Source organism: Pipistrellus hanaki (genome assembly GCF_964339955.1).
Source record: "Pipistrellus hanaki genome assembly, chromosome: 16".
NCBI classification, from domain to species: Eukaryota; Metazoa; Chordata; class Mammalia; order Chiroptera; family Vespertilionidae; genus Pipistrellus; species Pipistrellus hanaki.
The window spans coordinates 17,649,682-17,671,767 of record NC_140518.1 but is presented as its reverse complement, the minus strand read 5'-3'; the positions used below and the strand labels follow the sequence as shown (position 1 = coordinate 17,671,767).

Sequence of the window (22,086 nt, the reverse complement as noted above, 5' to 3'; positions counted from 1 at the left end):
ATAATCTCATATTTATTTGCAACAGGTATGTAAATTGAAAATATATACTGTACATTGAAATTTTAAGATTAATTTTTAAATATTACTAAGGCAAGGGTTACACTTACTAGTAGAGAATTGTTCAAAATAAATATATATTAAATTTTTATAGAAACTAAAATTTTATTGGAAATGCATCACTTTCTTCTCAATTAGTTCGTGTGGATGAGTAGCTTTGTTGTTGTTGTTGTTGTTGTTAAAATAAGACAAGGTTCAGCAACAATTTTGTACCTATTTTTCTTTCCTTTAATAAAAACACAAAACTTAAGCACAGAGAAAACTTGTTCACATAAATGGATGGGACAAAGCTCTGTTACATAACAGCACTGTCACTCAGTTCCTTGAATTCTTTGAGTTGTCTGATAACAATCACATCATTATTAAAAAACAACAACTGTATTTAGTGATACATAACAGGTCATTATAATTCTCCTTTAATTTTGTTGAAAGCAAAGAATCGGAAACTATTTAAATTATAAAGATCTGGACCCTTCTCCATTTCAAACTCGGGACACATAAATGTAGCGCTTGATTAGCTTTTCCTTGGGGAATCTGAGGCGGAAAAGGGATGGCAAGGGATCTGAAAGAACTTAGAGCCACGCTGGTGGGAAAGCTGCCTTATGAAAACCAACCCCAGAATTCCCAGCATTTGTAGACGGACAGGAAAGCGCGGGAAGGCCTGGCTGACTGTGGCCTGGCCCAGAGAACATCGGCGGGTCCTTCTGCACACCGCCTGTCCGCTCCCCTCCCGGTTCAAAGGGGGCGTAAGCGTGAGAGAGGAGGGAAAGCGGTTCCCGTTTGGCTAGCCGGGACAGCCAGGCCGCGGGTCTCAGGGCCGCGAAGCGCAGCAAGCCCTCGCCCACGGCAGCATTTTAATTTCCACTCGACAGAGTAGAGAAGCCGCTCAGAATAGCAGCTGCGGAGTGGAAGTCAAAGGAGGTCACCCTAGGTTTCGTTGGCCTAGAACTTGGAAGCCTGGGGCGCCACACGCTCGCCTCTACGCCACCCACGCCCCCATTCACCCGCACTGCGCTGTTATCTCCCTGACTGACATCTTTGTCAGCCAATGACCTTTGGGACTGAGGAAGAGCCCGCCCCCCTGGGATTAAGTGGGACGAGCCATTGGAGTGACAACCATTTGCGCCAATAGCGAGGGGGTTCCAAAAGCTAAAGGTACAATAGCCAATGAAGAGAAGGAGTCGTCTTAAGTGACGTGTCAGGCAGCCAACGCCCGGCGCCACTGCGGGGAACGCGTGGCTTCCGTTCCTGGGGGGCGGGGCAACGTCTCAAACGGAAGGTGATTGTCGTCTGAGCCAGAAGCTGGTTTGAAACTGGGGGTCGGACCCGGCGGCTGTCGTTGTCTGTCGTTGTCTGTCGCTGAGGCCCCGCTTCCGGGCTAGGCCGTCCCTGCCCGCCCCAGCCCCGCCTCTCTTCGGACCCTGAGGTCCCGGGCCCGGCTCTTCGCCTGACGCGCGCCCCGCCCGCCGCATCCCGCTGCCGCCCCGGCCCGCACTGCGGCCCCCGCCGCAGCCATGTCCCTGCACGGCAAACGGAAGGAGATCTATAAGTATGAGGCGCCCTGGACCGTCTACGCCATGAACTGGAGCGTGCGTCCTGACAAGCGCTTTCGCCTGGCGCTGGGCAGCTTCGTGGAGGAGTACAACAACAAGGTGGGCCGGGCAGGGGCTCGGAGCCCAGCTGACGGGGAGCGGGCCCCAGGAGCGCCCTCTCCGGGCCGGAGCCCAGACCCCAGACCCCAGGACCCTCCTACGGACTTGCCTTTGGCACCCACGGAGCGGTTCTTCTGAGTCTGGTCCTGAGCAGAGGGTTTCGCACTTGTTTCATTTAATCCTGGCAGCATTCCTGGATAGTCAGGAGTGTAGTGACCTCTGACCCCCATTTTACTGATGGGGAAACTGAGGCACAGTGTTGTGACTTGCCGGAGTCAGACAGCTATTGTCGTGGCAGAAACAAATCGCAAACTCGAATTTACACCCTAATGCTACGCTATTCCCACTCCTGTCTCCCTCCTCTGATGCCTCATTGCTCCCGTTGTGGGGCGGAGGGGGAAAGGAGGAGTGATAACTTGTGAAGGATGATGCTCGCGCTTCAGTTGGTGGTCATTCACTCCTGGCCACACTGGATTTCTATCGGGGCTGTTCATTGCGCAGCCCCACTCCCAGCCCCAGGTACTATTATTCATGGTTACCCAGGCCCCTCTGCCAGGATTGCCATTGCTGCCTTATAATCTGTCCTTTAAAAAACGGTCTCTTTTTGGAAATCTTGGCCTGTAGCCTTGAACCCACTATTGTCTGAATAGAGGATGACACTTGCCATGTCTTTGCTTGGCTTCGTCATACTAATACAGATTTGTAACCTTGAATGGCAAGCATCGTCAATTTGAGAAGCCTTCATAGAATAAGGGTTGGAAGCTTTTAAGCTGGCAGTGCAGCATAAATTTATTTTTGAAAGCTGTTGAGTGAGTCAGTGGGAAGAATTTCTTTCCTTTACCGCTTCATTTCTTTCTTTTATCCTATTCGAGTAAATGTTGTGATGACTAGGATCAGAGCAATTGAAAGCCTTGGCTAGTGTGTTTAAAGCACGCCTGCTCTATAGGCTGGTGCAAGGGGGAAAAGCCAGGCCTTGAGGATTGGGTCCTGTCTGACCCATTGACTAGCTGTGGGGAATTGCACATGTCAGTCTTACTGTTTCTGACCCACAGCTTGTAGGGAAGGTGCAGGTCCTGTCAAAAACATTTTTGAACATTGTAAGTTTGTTTACAGTTCTTCAGGAGCACAGCTGTTTCTCTAGTGTTACGTTTTCACTTCTTTGGAATCCCCTTTGAGAAACTGATGAAAGCGATGGCCTGCCCCTGCCCTGAAGTACACAAACAGATACCATGGAGTGCACACTGATCTTGAGGTCCACCCATTACCCACGGAGCCAGAAAGTCCTGAGCAAGACATACCATTCTTTTCTCTGATTCCTCTTTCTTCCTTTTTGTGGTCATAGTGGGCAGCAGAGCTGGGAATGGAATTCATGGTCCTGATGCTGAAACCATGTTAGTGAAGTTAGGAACACTAGAACTATTGTTTAAGAATACCTGTTTAAAAAAAAAAAAAAAAAAAGAGTAAAATAATGTTCTTTAAAGGGTTAGAGTCTTCATACAAATAGATGTGTTTTTTTTCCTTGCAAGTTCTTCCAGAGTTAACTTGAGTAAGTGGTAGAAGTTACATTTTTAAGAAAGACAAACTGAGCCACAGTCTTGCTGGTGGAGTCAGTGGAGTAATTGGTATCAAACCTCAGTTGGAGGAATTTACTGCAAAGTTTGTCCCTTCTTTAAGCAACTGTCTAAGAACAACTTGACTTTCCGATGTTCCAACATAAGAATAAATTTGGGAATCATTGCAGAGTAAAGAACAGGATAGTGTCAGTCACACCTGGAATAAAAAGTTCCATTATCAGTATTTATATTTGTTTTTTTCCTCACTAAGGATATATTTTTACTGATTTGAGAGAGAGCAAGAAAAGATGTCTCTCTATTCTTAGTCTTTTGCTCATTAATTCAACAGCTATGTATTGAACACACGCATATGTATATGTTTTAGGCCTAGTGATGATGCTTGGTAACTGTGCAGTCTTCATTAGCAGATATGAGATTGGCAGCAATAAAGACAGTGTGTTTTTGATTGATATTTATGCTTTTGGGAGTTTTGCAGTGTTCCATCAGTCCCTGGCAAGACGTGGGGCTTTTTTTTTTTTTTTTTAATCACATACATAATATGTATTAACCTTCATGTTCTAATACTAGCACTCTGTGATAGATGGAATACACCATTTTCTCCCTGAGGAAGCTTGTATTATTAACAATATAGATCGGACATCTTTTAATATTTGAAAAATATAAGGTATGCATAATGTGAATAAATTTATGTTGTTATTATGTAAGTAATAAATGTAAAAGTGAAGATGTGGTCATGCCTTAAGGAGTAAATATTTCATTTTGCATATCTGCTCCTTAGGAGACATTTGACATAGGAAACCACAGTGTAAAAATTTGACATAGGAAACCACAGTGTAAAAATAATCTTGCTTCACAGCCTTTTCTTTCAGGGGCACTTGTCTCACGTGTTGGTGTAAAGTGTTGTGAAGCAACAGTTACAGAAAGAGAGTGGAGATGGGAAATAAAAGAAGTTTAGCAGGAGGATGGGGAAGACTAGGGAGAGAAAGGTAGAGGGATAACCTAAATGTTGATAATAAGATGATTAAAGTCAAGTAGTTTTTCCTTATCTTCTGCAAGGATGAGGAAGGATGGCAGTATGATGAACATCAAATGGGCTGGGGAATATGCTGAGAATGGGTATCTATGGCTTCAGTTTTAAACTCAAAAGAGAACAGTTCTCCAGAATAGGATTTTGATGGACAAAATCAATCCTTTGTTTGGGAGAGTGAAAAGAGGGTGCACAGGCTGGCAGCGGGAGTTTCTTCAGACCCCATTTGACACTTTGGGCAAGAGAGGAGCTAAGCTTTACAAGAAGACACATAGATGTGCTATCTTCTCTATAAGTATTAAATGAGGCAGGTTGGATGAGAGACTAATTGTGAGCAGCCTGGCAGCTCCTCATCTCTGTTGGCTGGCAAGATGCAAAAGCTTCATGTATTTCTACAAACTTGGGGCATGACTATGACCTCTCTCCCACAGGAACCTTCTTTACATCATCTAGGAAGAACTTACAAAAGGAACCGGCACAGTAACTATAGAAAGATATTATAAGAAAGGGGGGTGGGGGAGCGCGGTATGGGAAACCAGTGGCAGGTAAAGTACCCACACTAGAAAAATGGTTTGTTTGTTTGTTTTTTACTTTGTTGTTTTAAAAAATATATATATTTCATTGATTTTTTACAGAGAGGAAGAGAGAGGGATAGAGAGTTAGAAACATCGATGAGAGAGAGTCATCGACCAGCTGCCTCTTGCACACCCCCCACCGGGGATGTGCCCGCAACCAAGGTACATGCCCTTGACGGGAATCGAACCCGGGACCCTTCAGTCCGCAGGCTGACGCTCTATCCACTGAGCCAAACCAGTTTCGGCGAAAAATGGTTTTTGTTTTTTTTTTTTTTACCTCAGTTGAAAATTACTGGCCAGTCCTGCCACCATAAAGTCAAAGAACTTAAGAAAGTAAAAAACTCCAAGCAGAGATACAGATGATCAGGTAAAACAAGGCATAGTAACAGGAGAAAATAAAACATCAACAGGTGCAGCCCAGGGAAATAGTGGAAGAGAAAACAAAAATTACCAGGGGATTAAAAGAATAAAAATACCAACTGCTAAAAAGAGTAAGGTTAGAGAAGACAGATTAATGAAATGGAAATAATTAGAAAGAACAGAATAGATGCAGAAAACAAAGATCTAACTTAGGTATAATTGGTAATCCTGAAGAAGTCCAAAGAACGGAGACACAAAAACTCAAATATGCAGTTAAAGAAAACTATAGAAATACAGGTTTGAAGTAATGAGCTCAAACTATACCTCAAGAAAAATTGATACAGAACAATTGGCAACAAAACATTTCTTAGGGAAGTTTCTACATTTTAAGGATGAATAAAAAATGTTTTGGACATCCAGGTAAAACAGTCGAGTCCTCTTGAAGAGGGGAAAGCGAAAGTAGGTTAGCCCCTTTGACAGAAGATAATAGAGCAATGTGTGCAAGTGACAACTATTATAGAATGTTCTCTGTAAATACCTGAAAATACACTTAATATGTAAGATTTATATGGGGGAAATGCATTTTTTAAAAGATATATTTTATTGAGTTTTTACAGAGAGGAAGAGAGAAGGATAGAAAGCTAGAAACATTGATGAGATAGAAACATCGATCAGCTGCCTCTTGATACCCCCTACTGTGGATGTGCCTGCAACCAAGGTACATGCCCTTGACTGGAATTGAACATGGGACCTTGCAGTCCACAGGCTGATTGATGCTCTATCCACTGAGTCAAACCGGTTTCGGCGGAAATGCACTTTTTAAAAGATAACTCAGTTTATAAAAATTGAGCATATATATTTTAAAATTTTAATAAGATAAATCAACAGGTTGGAAAAAATACTACATGTCAATACTTATGGGAAGATGAGAAAACTAAAGCCCAGATATGTTAACTGATTTACCCAAAGTGATACTGAAGATAAAAGCAGAGCCAGAACTAGAATACTATCTGTCTCCAAAGTTTTAAATATATGCTGTTGTAAAGAGAGGGGGGGGCGGGAAATTATGGGGAAATGGTGTTGAAAAACTTTGGGGAACACTTGCTCTATCAGATTAGAATAAGCCTACTGGAATTGATATAGCCACAGAGGTTGGTGGAACCACATAGAATGTTACAAAGCAGATCTAAATATATGTAGAAATGGCCGAAACCGGTTTGGCTCAGCGGTAGAGCGTTGGTCTGCGGACTGAAAGGTCCCAGGTTCGATTCCGGTCAAGGGCATGTACGTTGGTTGCGGGCACATCCCCGGTAGGGGGCGTGCAAGAGGCAGCTAGCCGATGTTTCTCTCTCATCGACGTTTCTAGCTATCTCTCTCCCTTCCTCTCTGTAAAAAATCAATAAAATATATTTTTTAAATATATGTAGAAATGTAGTATTTGATAAGATAGTACCTTAATTCCCTGGGTGGGTGGGTGGGGGGGTTAATGAATTATATGACATAATTGGCTGTCCATCTGGCAGGAAAATTTAAAACCCTCTAATTCATATCATACATGAAAACCAAATTCCAGGTCAAAATATCTATGTAAATAAAGTCTCACAAACAGTAGGAGAAAATTGGCTAAGAAATCTGTACTGGGGCAGTGGGAATGAGCAGAGGAGAAAACAGTCTGTAAGTCACTCATTAAACCCAGAGTCAACTAAGGAAAGGCTTAACAGATTATAGTACATAAATAAAACATTTCTATAGAAAAAAAAAAATACGTTGTCAAAATACAGATGATAGTCCTAACTGGTTTGGCTCAGTGGCTAGAGCATTGGCCTGGGGACTGAAGGGTCCAAGTTCGATTCCGGCCAAGGGCATGTACCTTGGTTACGGGCACATACCCAGTGAGAAATGTGCAGGAGGCAGCTGATTGATGTTTCTCTCCCATTGGTGTTTCTGGCTCTCTATCCCTCTCCCTTCCTCTCTGTAAAAAAAAAAAAAAAAAAAATCAATAAAATGTTTTTTTTTTAATTGACAGATGATAGGCCGGGGGAAGTATTTCCAAAACATGGCAGACAGTAGGAACTAATTTACTTAATATGATTTTTTAAAAAATGGACAAAGTATAAATAGCCAGCTCCAAGGAGAGGAAATGCAACTGGTTAATAAATAAGAAAAGGTACTCAACCTCACAGTACCTTTATATATATGACAAATCATATATTTGTCAAACTCTATAGAATGTACAACACAAATACTGAACTCTAATGTACTGGGTATATCGGTTAATAATGCGGATTTTGTGATCAAAGAAAACACAATAATTTCAAGAGAAATATCAGAAATGCTTTATTCAAAGTAATGTCCATCGTAAGCTCTTTTTTTGGCACGAAATTTGACATTTTTAAGTGTAAAAATATCTATGATGTTAACACCATCAGAAAATTTGACATAGGAAGTTTTAAAGCTTGTTGTCAATACAGCAAAATAGCATACATATCAAAGCGCATACATGACATATGTGGAACCAGGTCTATTGAAAAAAAAATCGGCATTGTTAACTGGTACACCTACTAAACTCTGGACTTTGAGTGATAACGATGTATTATTGTAGGCTTGTCAGTTGTAACAAACATACTACTTACTAAGTTGATAGTGGAGAAGGCTGTGCATGTGTGGGAACTCAGTACTTCCTGCCCAATCTTTTTGTGAATCTAAAAAAGTCTTTTAAAAGGACAAATTTTAACAGATTTCACCAGAGAATAAATACAGGTGGCAGATAAACACATGCAAAGATGCTCAGTATTGTTCGTTGCTAATACACACCTGTTAGAATTAAAAAGAAAAGTTGGCAATACCAAGTGCGGACAAGTGTGTGGAGCATATGGAACTCTAATGGATGCTAGTGGGAATGCAAAATGACAAAACCACTTAGAAAACACGTTGCCAGTGTGGCTTAGTTGGTTGGGTGTTGTAGACAAAGTTTTTTTTTTAATAAAGTTAAACGTACACTTACATAAACCATCAATTTTACTCTTGGTTGTCTACCCAAGAAAAAAAATGAAAATTTGCCCCCTCAGAAAACAACTTCATACATAAATGTTTATATCAATTTACATTAATGGCCTCAAATTAGAAGTAATCCGAAAGTTCATCAACTGGATATAGTGTTTCCATATAATGCAATATTATTCAGCAATAAAATAAAACACTACTGCCCTAGCCAGTTTGGTTCAGTGGATAGAGTGTCAGCCCTGGGACTGAGGGTGCTGGGTTCAGTTCCAGTTAAGGTCATGTACCGTGGTTGCAACTCAATCCCTGGCCCTGGTCAGGGCATATGCAGGAGGCAACCAATTGGTGTGTCTCATATCAATGTTTCTGACTCTCCCTCTTCCCTCCACTCTCTAAAATTCAGTGTGTGTGTGGGGGGGGAATATCCTTAGGTAAGGATTAACAACAACAAAAAGAAAACACTACTGAAACACACAACATGGATGAATCTCAAGGGCAGCATGGTGAAAGTCACAAAGTCTGAATACCATAATTCCTTTTGTACAGTATTACAGAAAAGGCAAATCTATATATAGATCAGGGGTTGCTTAGGACTAGGGCTAGAGGATTGACTGCAGAAGAGTCCCAGAGAACTGTTTTGGGGTGATGCAAGTATTCTATATCTTAATTATTGTGGGGGATGCTAAAGCTTATAAAATTGTGTACATTTGCAAATATATATATCCCAAATTATTGAACTGATCACTTAAAGTTAGTGAAATTTTATTGTATGCAACTGTACCTAAATAAAAATTTTTTAAAAAGTAGATAGATAACTTGTATCTAAGACTGAAGTAAGAGTAACAGGAGTTCTGTTTTCTGTTGTATGGTCAGTGCTTATCCTCTCATTATAGATCATTAGCAAAAATTTTCCATTCCATCTTCCAGTTGCTGGAAATTCATAAGCAAATACACATGGCATTTTCCACTGAGCCTGATTAAGTTTAACAGCAAAGAATGGAAATCAATATTGGCCCAAACTTAAATCAAAGAAAAAGTGACCAGAACCAGGGAACTTCCTCTCAGTGGTTTGTTTGTTTGTTTGTTTGTTTGTTTTTGCCAGTAGATGGTTTGTATTCTTGAATGCTTGTTTTTCACACCTTTATGTGTAAACTTGTTACTAGCCAATGTGGGGGAAAGGCCAGTTTGTACATGAGATGCACTTTGTTGTATGGAACTGGGGCTGTACAGGGTCTAAATTCGCACGGCACTTCAAGACCAGTAACTGAACCACACATTATCAGATGCCTCAGGGTTGTGGGGGAAGGTGTAACCTGCTGGGCAGGTAATGAAGTTCTGTGGGTCAAAGTGCAGGATTTGGCCTGGCCGGTATTGCTCAGTGGTTGAGCATCAGCCTATGAACCAGGAGGTCACAGTTTGATTCTCCGTCAGGGCATATGCCTGGGTTGCAGGCTTGATCCCCAGGAGGGAACGTGCAGGCGATAGCTGATAAATGATTCTCTCTCATCATTGATGTTTCTATCTCCCTTCCTTTCTGAAATAAATTACATATATATATATATATTTTTTGAGTGTAGGATTTGGAGTCTGAAAACCTGTCTTCAAGTTTTGTCTCTGCCTCTTACTACAATAGCTTTGCAGTGTTGGCTGTAACCCAACCCTTCGAGTCTGGGCTTCCTCACCTGAGAAATGGGACGGCTGGACTAGATGTCCTCTCTGTAATAGTTCTTGACTCCCAGGAATCTAACGTCTCTGACACGGCTCAATTTTGTTGTGTTAACAGGTTCAGCTTGTTGGTTTAGATGAAGAGAGCTCGGAGTTTATTTGCCGAAACACCTTTGACCATCCATACCCCACCACAAAGCTCATGTGGATCCCGGACACAAAAGGCGTGTATCCGGACCTACTGGCAACAAGTGGTGACTATCTCCGTGTGTGGAGGGTAAGCAGGTGCTGTTTCCGCTGTTAGCAGCAGCATGGAGTCACAGAACAGGCTGGGCTTGGAGGCAGCCGGTGTCATTGCCACGGGGGAGAAACAAATGCTAGCGGATCTGAAATGACCTTACTTGACTCAGCAGATTTCCTAGTAGACCTAGCCAGGATTCCTGGAAGTCCCTGCTGCTGGCCACAGCCAGCCCTGGAAATCAAGGCTCAGCTAACCTGATAGAACTTTCTGGGAGGGTGGAGATACTTGAGGCTTCTTATTCTGTTTACAGTCAAGATACTTTTGAGTAAATTGAACAGACTACCGGGCCACCGATTCTAGTCAAGTATGCGTGTGGATTGTGGAGTTGGTGAGTTCACCTCCCCTCTCAGCTGAGCTCATCAGCATTGGCCTCTCCTGGCCTGGAGGTGTGAGTGCCCAGCCAGGCCAGGTGAGCAGATCTCTCCTCTAGAAGAATTTGGAAAACAAGCTAGGCAGGGGGAAAAGCTTGTAGAGAAGTAACAGCCAGGGAATTCCTCTGAGTTTTATTACTCTTTATGGTAAAAATGTCCCCCCGCCATGTCTTATATTTACTATGATATTGTCTAAAGGGGGCTAAAATGTTTTTTGGGGAAATGACTGGATGATTTTCTTCTTTTTTCGTTGTTCTTTTAGGTTGGTGAGACGGAGACCAGGCTGGAGTGTTTGCTAAATAATAACAAAAACTCAGATTTCTGTGCTCCTCTGACCTCCTTTGACTGGAATGAAGTGGATCCTTATCTTTTAGGTGAGGGGGTGTAGATTACAGTTTGAAGAAGCAAAGATATGTTTTCTCAGATTTAACCAGGGGCTTGAGCTACAGGCATCATCCTAGAATGGGGCCAACCGAGAAAGAGACTAGATAGGGAATGTGGTTCATTCCTCATGGAATCAAGCTTCCCTTGGGTGTATGTTTGTCTCCAGTCAGAGTCTAAGGTCCTATGATAGGTCCTATGAACACTTGACTCTGCTGATACCCTCCCTATGCTAGGAAGTGTTTGTGGCACGTGGTCTCCTGTGCTGAACTGGTGAGTAGGCACAAGGAGAGCAGCTTGCCTGGGAACCTCACTCCTGTCAGCTGCTGACATGCACTGATTGTTTCCAGGTACCTCCAGCATTGACACAACCTGTACCATCTGGGGGCTGGAGACAGGGCAGGTGTTGGGGCGAGTGAATCTTGTGTCTGGCCATGTGAAGACCCAGCTGATTGCCCATGATAAAGAGGTAAGGATGCTGTCCCTCTGCTTTCTGTGCCTTCAGTGGGGTCACATTGTCTTGTCTGCTCACTGTTTTGCAAATGATGTGGAAAATCATAATGCTGACATTGTGTTTGAATTGAAAATAGTAACGTGTCAAGAGTAGAAACAACACTATTGTAAAGGAATGTGTTTTTTTGACTGATATCAACAACTTGTCCTGTAGTAATTTTTCTTTTCATGCCAAAGAATGCTGTTTTTTTAACAATGAACTCTCTTATAGACAAATTTGGACCTGATGTGATTAAAAATGAATCTTAGAGCTGAGACCAGTTTGGCTCAGTGGATAGAGCGTCGGCTTGGGGACTGAAGGGTCCCAGGTTCGATTCCGGTCAAGGGCACGTACTTTGGTTGCGGGCATATAGTAGGGGGTGTGCAAGAGGCAGCTGATCGATGACTCTCTCTCATCGATGTTTCTAACTCTCTATCTCCTTTCCTCTCTGTACAAAATCAATAAAATATATATATTTTTAAAATGAATCTTAGAGTAACACTTACCTTGAAATATATTTGCTTCTAGGAGGGAAAGGCAGGAAGAGAGAAATTTCATGGCTGTGAAACCTAGTTAATCAATTTTTCTCTAAACTTGTTTCATGAAATTCTAGTATGTTCACTTAATTCTTAAAACTATTTGGAATTGAATATGGTTTATCTTGATGGTTGTGTTTCTCCTGTGTTTATTGCAAAAGCCACAGGGAGCTCTTTGTAGCCGCATTTTAATCAAAGCATTGTCATGAGTGATTTTGGAAAATGGTCCTAAATCTTCCTCCCAGAGCTGCTGCATGCACCTAGTTCTCTGATTTCCTGCGGCAGCGTTTCCTTTTCTCTTCTACCTTTCCCTGCATAGCAAGAGATATTAATATCTGTACAGATAAAAAGGATGACTTGACTTTAGGTCGGAAACTTGAGGTTAGCCACAGAATGGGAGGTTGGTGACCAGGTTATCATTCTTAGTAAGGGGCTGTTGTTTGGCTTTCTGTGCTCATAAGGGTAAGATCTGTTACAAGACTGCTGGCCTGGGCTGCTGCTGAGCCAAGGGACAACGGAGGAGTTTGTCCTGTAGAGAGGACCAGTAAGGGTCTTCTGGAAACCCAGTTGACATCAAGTGGAACAGGTTGCTATGTTTTAGTTCAGTGACAATGTATCTGCTGTTCTCTGTCAGGGTCCATTTCAGAAATCCAGAGCTACTCTAAGTATGCAAACAGAGGGGATTTAACCCAGGGGATTGCTTACACAGATGTGGCAATCTAGAGAATAGGAGCAGTGAGGCAATCTAGAGCAGCGGTTGCCAACCTTTCGGATCTCACGGACCACCAGTGGCCCACGGACCACCGGTTGGCGACTGCTGATGCAGAGAATAGGAGCAGCAGGGAGTGGCACTGCCCTCAAGCCAGAAGGGCCAAGGGAACACACAGGGTTACTGGAGCCCAGGGGCTGAGCTTACCTGGCAAAAGCTAGAGCCATGGAGGGGACACAGTCATTGCCAGAGATGCTTCAGGGAACAGGGAGAGGGGAGGAGAAATCCCTTAGCCTCTCCCAGCCGGAGGGGAAGGCCAGGACCAGCAAACAGGCCCTGGCCTTGAAGAAATGAACCTCAGTATCTAAGTATAGTTGCTGTGAGAGAAACAGTGATACCTCCTAGCACCTATGGCTTTTCTCAGCCCACCTCACTATCAAAGTAAAGTCTTGATTGGGGGCTCCTGTTGCTGCCTGGCAGGTTCGTGTAGAGGAGGGTAGCATATATGTGGGTTGTCATCTCCCCTTGGTTTATAATGAAATGTACTGGTGGAGCCCGATGAAGAAGCAGTCAGTGAAAGCTGAGCGAGCTTTACACACTCTTCACGTTGCCCACACCGCCTTGTTGCTTAGTGATGCTGCTGTGGAGTCCCTGTTCTTGGTTCCTGAGAGCCGGCCCCCTGGGGTGCTCACATTGATTAACATGCCCCTACCCTCAGGCAGGACAGAGCCTTGAGCTGCAGGGCCTCCTTGTGGTAACTGCCCGGTTCCTTCTGAATCATTGCTACTGTAGAAAGAGAAGTGTGATTTCTTCATAGTCAGAGAGGAAGGAATTTGTGGGGTTGAATAGAACTAGATGCTCGTGTCGCAGTGTCCCTTGGCAGGCAGAACCTCGAGAAGGTGGAGCCATGGTATTCAGTAAGAGTCAGTCATGTCTCTCCAGAAGTCAGCTGTTGTTAATCTTGACCCCAGAGATGGGTTTTGCTTTTCCTTTCATTTGTTTTTCTTTTTCAGTTTGTCTCTTCTCTCTGCTTGTCTGGCTCTGGCTTTGTCTCTCTCTGTCCTTTTTTTCTCTCTGAAGTTCTCTGTTGCTCTCTGCCTCTGTTTTCTCATAGACAGTAGTGGTGTGCAGCGTTTGCAGCAAGTAATAAATGCAGGAAACAGTGATTCAAAACCTAAACCATTTATGAATGCAGACCAACTAGGAGAAGAAACAACATGTCTTGCAAATATAGGAATGCCTCCCATGGTATAAGTCTCTTTGCAAATGTAGAAATGCCTCCCGTGGTATAAATCTGCTTTACTTCTCTCTTGGGAATGAGTCTCAGGGCCAGGTTTCACAGCAGAACCAGCTTGGCTAAGCGGCCACAGGAGGGCTACTTCTACCTCTCTAAACTATGATCTTGGCCTCATTGTGGTCATGGATCTGCCTCTGACCCCACACAAATGGAAGCCGTCAAGGTTCAGAAAATCAGTGTCTCAATCTTGTATCATTATAGAAGACCACACTGTCTCTGGCTTGAGCTCAGCCTGTCTAAGCATATGGAATATTTGCGCAGAACTCCGTGTGCTCTGTTGGTCAGCAGGGTATGTGCTCTTTGTTTATCATAGAGGTTGGAGGAAGAAGACTTGGAAAGCAGGACTGTGGGAAGAAGAAGCCAGCCAATTTCTATAGCAGGATGATCTTCACTCTTTGGAAAGTCACTGATGGTAGAGCTGTCAGGTTCCAGACTTTGCAGACATTGTTTGGTTTTATTTCTCTCCTCCTGTGTTATAAACTGGTTTAGATGACCCAGGGATAGCAGATTTCCTGCTGTGGAAAAGGATGTAATGGATCGGAATCTGGCTAAAGTGTTTTATTCACCAACAGGTCTATGATATCGCATTTAGCCGGGCTGGCGGTGGTAGGGACATGTTTGCCTCTGTGGGTGCTGACGGCTCAGTGCGGATGTTTGACCTCCGCCATCTAGAACACAGCACCATCATTTATGAAGACCCACAGCATCACCCACTGCTTCGCCTCTGCTGGAACAAGCAGGACCCTAACTACCTGGCCACGATGGCCATGGATGGAATGGAGGTGAGCACCCTGTTTCAGGCTGGCATGGCCTTGCAACCTCACTGTGGCACTACTTAGTATATCTAGGACAGTGGTTCTCAACTGGTGGCAGTTTTCTCCCAGTGGATTTTTGAAAACGTCTGGAGATAGTTTGATTAACCCAGCTCAGGAGGGGGAGGGGGGATGAAGGGAAGAGGTGTGTACTACCGTCATCTAGTAGGTAGACGCCAGGGATGCTGCTAAACCTCCTACAATGCACAGGACAGAGTTATCTGACCCAGAATGTCAGGAGTGCTGAGATTAAGAAAATCCAATTCAGGATAAGCACAGTGTGTTAAAAACTTTAATACTTGAAGAGTTGTGGTTAGTGTCAAGAAAAGCATTATCTAAAAAGTAAACCAAATCATACTTGCTTACGAGGCTAAGTAAGAAGCAGTTTCCCCCTCTGTAGTCAGGACAGACTCTTCCAGCTTTAGCAGACAGACATGGAAACGGCAACTCTCTGTAGCCTCTTACTTGACACAAGCAGTAAATTGTGGGTAGAGACAGTGCAGTTACTAACTTTGTTTTGGTGAAGCCAGCACCTCAGAATCCTTACATTCTGAATTCTGCTTTGGAGGCAGAGGGTGCTGTCACTATGTCCCACTGAGCTTGCACCTAAACCATTTATGAATCTTAGCATACACATCTAACGGACTTGGTGCTTTATCCAAATTCATGTTACCTAACCCTACTTCTCCCTTTCCGTATCAGTCTAAAGACCTTGTATTACTTTAGATATAGACTATAAACTACCTGTGTCTTCTTTTCTTTTTCTTCAATCCAGTTGCTACTTTTGGGACAGAGACCCTCTGTATCTAATAATATTTAAATTCACAAATGAGGAAATTATGATTAAAAATTTTTGTTTTCTTTTGTGTAGTGTCTTTTTTCTCTCTCTCTTTCTCTTACACTCTGAAGCCTTTTCCTTGTTATTTCTGCAGGTAGTAATTCTGGATGTCCGAGTTCCGTGCACGCCTGTCGCGAGGTTAAACAACCACCGAGCATGCGTCAATGGCATTGCGTGGGCCCCACATTCATCCTGCCACATTTGCACTGCAGGTAAACATGGTGGGGGAGGGCAGGATGTGGACGGAGAGGTAAGGAGATCTTTCTTGTTTCCTTAGAATTGTAATCCTTACTATTTCCTGAGGATAATTTGAGAGATTTACCAAAGTAACTCAATTGAGAACTTCTCTACACTTGTAAACACGAAGCAGTCCAATTCCCAAATGCGCTTGTACTCTCAGAGCATCTTCCATGTACTATTTTCATCATGTATCACAGGGGTCCTCAAACTTTTTAAAGTGGGGGCCAGATCACGGTCCCTCAGAGAGCTGGAGGGCCGGACTATATGAACTACTAATTACTACTGTAACACCTTGGCTGCGCTCACTGCCCAAAAAACCTGGCAGGCAGGATCAGACTCCCCTAGGGGCTGCATGTGGCCCGCGGGCCGTAGTTTGAAGACCCCTGATGTATCAGTTACACGCTGTGTCATATGTCCACCCCTGAAATCTAGGTTGACACAGAGGACTTGGATCCATGAATGTGAAGGAGAGGGGCAGTCTGTCGTAGACGTAACAGAGTCTTTGGGACTGCCAAGATTGACATCTCCCTTAGGAGATACAGTGAACCTACAGTGAGCTCTGATGCATTGAAGGGCCCTGGGTAGCCTGGTCTGGTCATTGGTGTGTGACCTGTAGTTTTCACATCTCCGTTTGCCCACATAAACCTAGCCAATTAGGGTTTAGTTTATTCAGCTCCCCTGTGTACAAAAGACAGGCTTGCCCTAGCTTGTTTGACTCAATGAATAGAGCATCGGCCTGCGGACTGAAGGGTCCCAGGTTCAATTCCAGCCAAGGGCACATACCTGGGTTGCGGGGTCGATCCCCAGTAGGGGGCATGCAGGAGGCAGCCAATCAAAGATTCTCATCATTGATGTTTCTATCTCTCCCTCTCCCTTTCTAAAATCAATAAAATATATATATTTTTAAAAAAGGCAAGCTTTCACATCTAGGTAGGCTGATGGATTAGAAGACACTCTGATATTGAAGGTCCTTGCCTTGCTTTTTCTTCTCTTAGACTAAGAAATTACTATTTCAATTATAAAAGTAACATGATAGACATTACAGATCACTTAGGAACTAGAAAAAAGTAAACATAACTCATAACTTTGCCATCTTTATCTCATCCCTTCTTCCTTTCCTGGTGCGTGCTATAGGATGAGAGATGCCCACCAAGTCCCATTCTGTCACCTACTTCCGATTCAGTGAACACAGCCCTGGGACAGCCAGAGGCTAGCTTTGAGTCCTGGCTTTGCCACTCACTGGCTCCACTGCTCTGTGGTTTGGGGCAAGTCCTTTAAATTTCCAAATCTCAGTTTTCTCATCTATAAAATGGGGGCTTAAAATCTTTCTCACTGGGTTTTGGTGAGCAAATGTTTTGTAACCTGACTATCAGCACCACCAAATGTAGGGATCATTATCCTCTTTGCCTGAGTTTTGACCTTGTTTCTTGCTTCTGCCTTTCTCTGTCACCAGCGGATGACCATCAGGCTCTCATCTGGGACATTCAGCAAATGCCCCGGGCCATCGAGGACCCTATCCTGGCCTACACAGCTGAGGGAGAGATCAACAACGTGCAGTGGGCATCCACTCAGCCCGACTGGATCGCCATCTGCTACAACAACTGCCTGGAGATACTCAGAGTGTAGTGTTGGAGGTGCCATGTTCATGAGGCTTTCGTGTTTCCCGCCTCTGCCCCACCCCAAAGTAAGAAGAAACATGTTTCCAGTGGCCAGTGTGTTTTTCATTGCTTTGCACCCACTGTTACCAGAAGCTGCTCTAGGAGTTCCTGGCCAGTCACCCCATGGCTCTCTGTGCTGCACTCAGGGCTGTGTGGCACCTCCTCAGCCCAGGGCTGAGTTTTAAGATTTTCTCTCCTTTCTTTTTCTTTAGTTCCTCTATTAAACATTTCTGTATATTAGTTTGTCAGCCGTTGTGTTAATGAGCATTACAGGCACTGGCTGTGTTTGTATTCATCTGCCCCAGATGTCTCTGTCTGTTGCCCAAGGCAGCAATCTGTGTCCATGTCCGTGTTAGCACTTAAGTGGGAACAAATACCAATTTGAAGTTGTCTTTCCTCCTATTATCAATGTCTGTACAAATTTCAACTTTGTATATTTTTTATCTATCAGGCTAATTTTTTTATGAAAAGAATTTTACTCTCTGGTTTCTTCCTTTGTTTCAGACTCCTCCCTGATAGCACCTTCCTCTCCTCCCTCAGTGCCCAAACCTGGCACTAGGCCCTTGACCCCATGAGCAGTCTGCCTTCTTGCATCACTGCCTGAGCAGAACAGACCTGACTGGGAGTCCCAAACCGCCTTGGTGCTCTGTAGTCGGCCAGCTTTCACATCTTTTTTCAGTCTGGCTCTTCTCAGGTGCATTCTGGGCTCCAAAACACACATGTGAAGCCTTCTGTTTCTCACCAAAGTACCTCTGTCCAACCCCACTGGGACCTATTGGGAACGTGCTAGAGTTGAAATAGGCTGATTCAGGCACCTAACTTGAGGGGAATAGTTTCAGGAAAGCTGAGCTTAGAGCATATTTCCAGTACATAGTTCAGAGTCTGTTTTTCCCTCCAAATAAAAGCCCCAGGCCATTCTGTTTCATGTCTTGAATGATGGGCAAGAATGATTTATAAATTAAACTTTGTTATCTCTGTTTGTTTGGTTAACTGCGACTGGTGGTATATCAGCCACTCTTTGGATTGAGAGCTCTGAGGTGAGAGACTCCAGCTTGAGAGGCATCTGAACAAGATCTCCGTTAGAGTAAGGGAGACTGTCAGCTCTTGTAAGGGAGGCCATCATGATTTCAGGCCATCAAGTAAATAGTTGAGAACCCAGGGTCAGCCAGGTAAGAGCTCCAGTTTAAGTTTGAGCAGTATTTGAACTTGTAGGCTGCAGGGGTCTGTTTCCATTATGTGAATGAGTTCCATGGAGGGGCTGGGATGTCACTGGTAGTTGGCTGAATTTGGGACACGCTCAGAGTCTGGGCGGGAGTTTGCCCGGTTCATCTTGCTCTGCCCAGTGGCTGAAGGTTTCTAAGACCCTGAGAGCAGCAAACCATCAGGCTGATGATTTTGTCCACTGAGGCTCTCACCTGCTCTTGAGAAACAAGACAGTTAGCTTTGATCTTCTGAGCCCTTTGAACCCTTTGGTTGAGTCTTCCTTTTCAGAAGCAGATGTATTTTTATCCCCAAAGCTCTTTGCTTTACTACACAGGGGCTGTCCCAAAGTAAAAACAGAAGGCTCTTTTGTTAGAGTATTTCCTTTCTACCTTTTACTTTTTTATTCTGGTTTGGGGGCTCTTTGGCTACTCAGCTGCTTGAGGTTTACTCTCCCGCATTGACCAGATTTGGAGATGTGAAGTGAGCAGTGCTCGGTCAGAACCCTTCTTTGCCTGTAGTTCTGTTTGACGGCTCCAGAGCCCTTCTCTCAATTGGTGGCTGTTTGCTCGGAGGCCATCAGTTCCTCCTTGTGAAAAAGGGTTTGAAGTGGAGATGAGAATGGAAGAGAGAGCTGGTCCTGCTGAGGCAGGGCTTAACTGTGCTGAGATCTGATTTAAGATCCCTTCCCTGATCTGCACCTAAGCCTGGTCTGAATGGTGAGATTTGTACAACTAGAATTCAAAAACAACCTGGAGAAAAATAATTGGTTAATAGTAATTAGAATATACTTGGGTAAAGTTGCTATTTATTCTGGGAATCTATAGCTTCTGATGTTTTCCCCCTTGCCCTCTGGACTCTTTCCTAGCCCCATCACTGTCCTTAGGCGCCACAGTGCAGTCCTGACACCCAGGCTGGGGCCTAGCTGAGATGCCCACACTCCCTGATCAAACACTCCCAGTTGCTGGGATGCTGGGATTTGGAAGTCCTAGTTCTCGCCCTCTGAGCCACAGGCCAAATGGCCTCATGTCTGAGGAGGGGATTTCTGCAGTTCCAGGACTGAGACAGCCTCTTAGCCAGGCATGTTCCAGGAAGCAGAGACCTGTGTAGTTTCAAGAGCAAGTGTCTGTTTAGTTTGTTTAGATTCTCAAATTGTCAGTCAGAGACCACGGTGGGGGCTCTAGATCTGCTGTCCTCGAGAGGGAGAAGAGAGCTACCAGGACTTCACTGGAAAGGCCGCACACCCTCTGGGCTCTTGCTCTGGTGACCCTTTGGCTTGTTTGTGGCCCCTGAGCTGTAGCTGCCTTTGGTTTTTCTCTTCTCCTCTGAGGGGAGAGGAGGAAGTGCTGAATAAATTAGGCCTCGGGTTCCACACACACAGCTGGTGAACGGGCACAAGGCTTCAAGAGCTTGAGTGCTTATCCTCTGGAGAGTTTAACCCTCTCCTTTTAGGTAGGAATGGGGCTGCAAGATGAGGACTTGAAGATGGAAGATATTTGATAATGAGGTGAGAATTTCTTGTCAGAACCAGGATTGGCTCTCAGAGAACTGGTTAAGATTTGGGAACAGAAAAAATTGAAACTTCGGCAAGGTTTTGATGATAGCTGTGGCTGAAATTTTAGGAGGCGATTTAGGATGTGGGAGAAAATCAATAGTAAGTGTTGCTTTAGATCAAAGGAGAAAGTATTAGAGGGCAGTAATGGCCTGAGGTGAGGAAGTATTCAGACTGCTGTGTGGCATGGGGTGAGACTGTGTTAGAGAGCCAAAGGAGCAGAGGTTGTAAACAGTCATGCTGAATTTCCCCACGCTTCCCTTTTCTCTTACCCTCTTTTCCCACTCCCTTTCCACTGTAGAGCTTTCTCTCTGCTGCAGCCTGGGCCTTAAATTCCTAGGCTGTGCAGAAGCTGCAGGGTTTTTCAAACATGGCAGTGCCAGCCCCGTACCATCTCTCCACCTTCCCCAGTTTGAGAATTTGGCAGTTCCTTCAACTGCCTGGCTTGAGGTAAGGGAGACCATCGAAGTAGAAGTCTCAAAGCAGACTCCCCTCTACGGTCTGTACTTCAGAATGAGGAAGGAGCATCATGCTTGGCACTTCAGTCGAGTTTTCTGGGAGGAAAGCTAAACTGAGCAGTCACTATGAACTAGGGCCGGGCTCTCTAAGAATTGTCTTTTCTGTGCTAGCTGAACTAGCTACTGAGGAAGTCTCATGTTGCAGAGCCTTGCCCACCTCCCCCATCTGCACCCTTTTCTTCTCCCACAGTGGTCATTGCTGCTAATGGTCAAAGGCAAATGTACGGGCCTGGTCCTCTCAGGCTTCTTTCTGGATGTTATTTTTTAAATATGGGGCATGTAGGTGCCTTTCCAAAGAGGCTTGGACTGGTATTAAAAACCAGAGACAAATAAGCTAATGGAAGTATGAACTCAAGAAGAAAGATGGTGGCAGTCTGTGTAACAGCTGGGAAACTTTTAAGTGCCCACCTTTGGGACAAGTAAGTGAATATGAACTTGTGATATCTGCTATTTGAAAGAAATTTCTCACCTTGGGTTGATTGTGTACAGTATGTTATGAAACTTGTTGAGCTAAAGCTTTGACTTGCTTGAGTCGAGTATGAATCATTTACTTTGGTTCCTTCGTATTTTATGACTTTCCATCCCTCCTCTCCCTAGTGTGAATTTGTAGCATGATTGTACAAACCTCTCTGTAGAAATGGAGATTTCTTGTTCTCTGAAATGTTACGCTCTAGCCAATCGATCTAGCCTAGTGTATCTGGACTTACTTTCTTATTATATATTTAAACTTTTCCTCTGTTCTATGGATTTTGTGGCCTCCTATGGTCAGGTGGAGAGGAAGCTGCCCCTTACACAACTGTACTGTAACTATTTTTCTTTTTAAGAAATTATTTTCACAGGACTGATTGTACACAGGGCTTATAATAAAATTTTAACACTGTGCTGTGAAACCACAATGGTAAATCCCCACTGACGGCTATTTCAAAGGCACCTGAAAGTGGAGTGTTATGTCTATGACTTTATTTCTTGCTTCCTGAGTATATTAAACCTAATTTTTGCCCTTTCATTCTGTTTCAGCCTCCTGTATAAGACCGTATTTTCTGCCCATCATACTTTGTAATAAAACTTGAACATATATAGGTTGACTGAATAATTTCTTGTGGTGAATTTAGTTCTTCTCATTCTGCTACCATGGTCATGTTCCAAATTCACGGGCTGGGGGATTAGACTCTACCCCAGCTCATCACTATCTGATAGTCTGACTTATCACCTTTAACAAAACACAGAGCGCCTCCCTACTCTGTGCCAGGGACCATGACCCACAGGTTGC

At 44.0% G+C, this 22,086-nt stretch overlaps 1 protein-coding gene across 2 annotated transcripts; it reads left to right on the top strand.

Annotated features, from left to right (window-relative positions):
• Window positions 1-1,307: 1,307 nt before the first annotated feature.
• DCAF7 (DDB1 and CUL4 associated factor 7) lies at window positions 1,308-21,893 on the top strand. Of its 2 annotated transcripts, XR_014793035.1 has the most exons (8): window positions 1,308-1,709; window positions 10,029-10,187; window positions 10,845-10,956; window positions 11,314-11,432; window positions 14,571-14,780; window positions 15,743-15,860; window positions 17,342-17,572; window positions 21,834-21,893. XR_014793035.1 is itself a non-coding variant. In XM_084862433.1 (7 exons), the coding sequence occupies exons 1-7, from the start codon at window positions 1,572-1,574 to the stop codon at window positions 17,512-17,514; spliced, it is 1,029 nt and encodes a 342-aa protein (XP_084718559.1). In that variant the 5' UTR covers window positions 1,315-1,571; the 3' UTR covers window positions 17,515-21,822. The 2 variants fall into 2 exon arrangements, 1 of the variants encoding a protein (XP_084718559.1); XM_084862433.1 differs by lacking the exon at window positions 21,834-21,893 and having other exon boundaries at window positions 1,315-1,709; window positions 17,342-21,822.
• Window positions 21,894-22,086: the final 193 nt, after the last annotated feature.

Bases quoted from the DNA above. Each gene is read 5' to 3' on its own strand.
- DCAF7 (XM_084862433.1), top strand. From the start codon at position 1,572: ATGTCCCTGCACGGCAAACGGAAGGAGATCTATAAGTATGAGGCGCCC. The intron at 10,188-10,844 runs GTAAGCAGGTGC...TTGTTCTTTTAG, and splicing joins ACTATCTCCGTGTGTGGAGG to GTTGGTGAGACGGAGACCAG. The intron at 15,861-17,341 runs GTAAACATGGTG...CTCTGTCACCAG, and splicing joins CTGCCACATTTGCACTGCAG to CGGATGACCATCAGGCTCTC.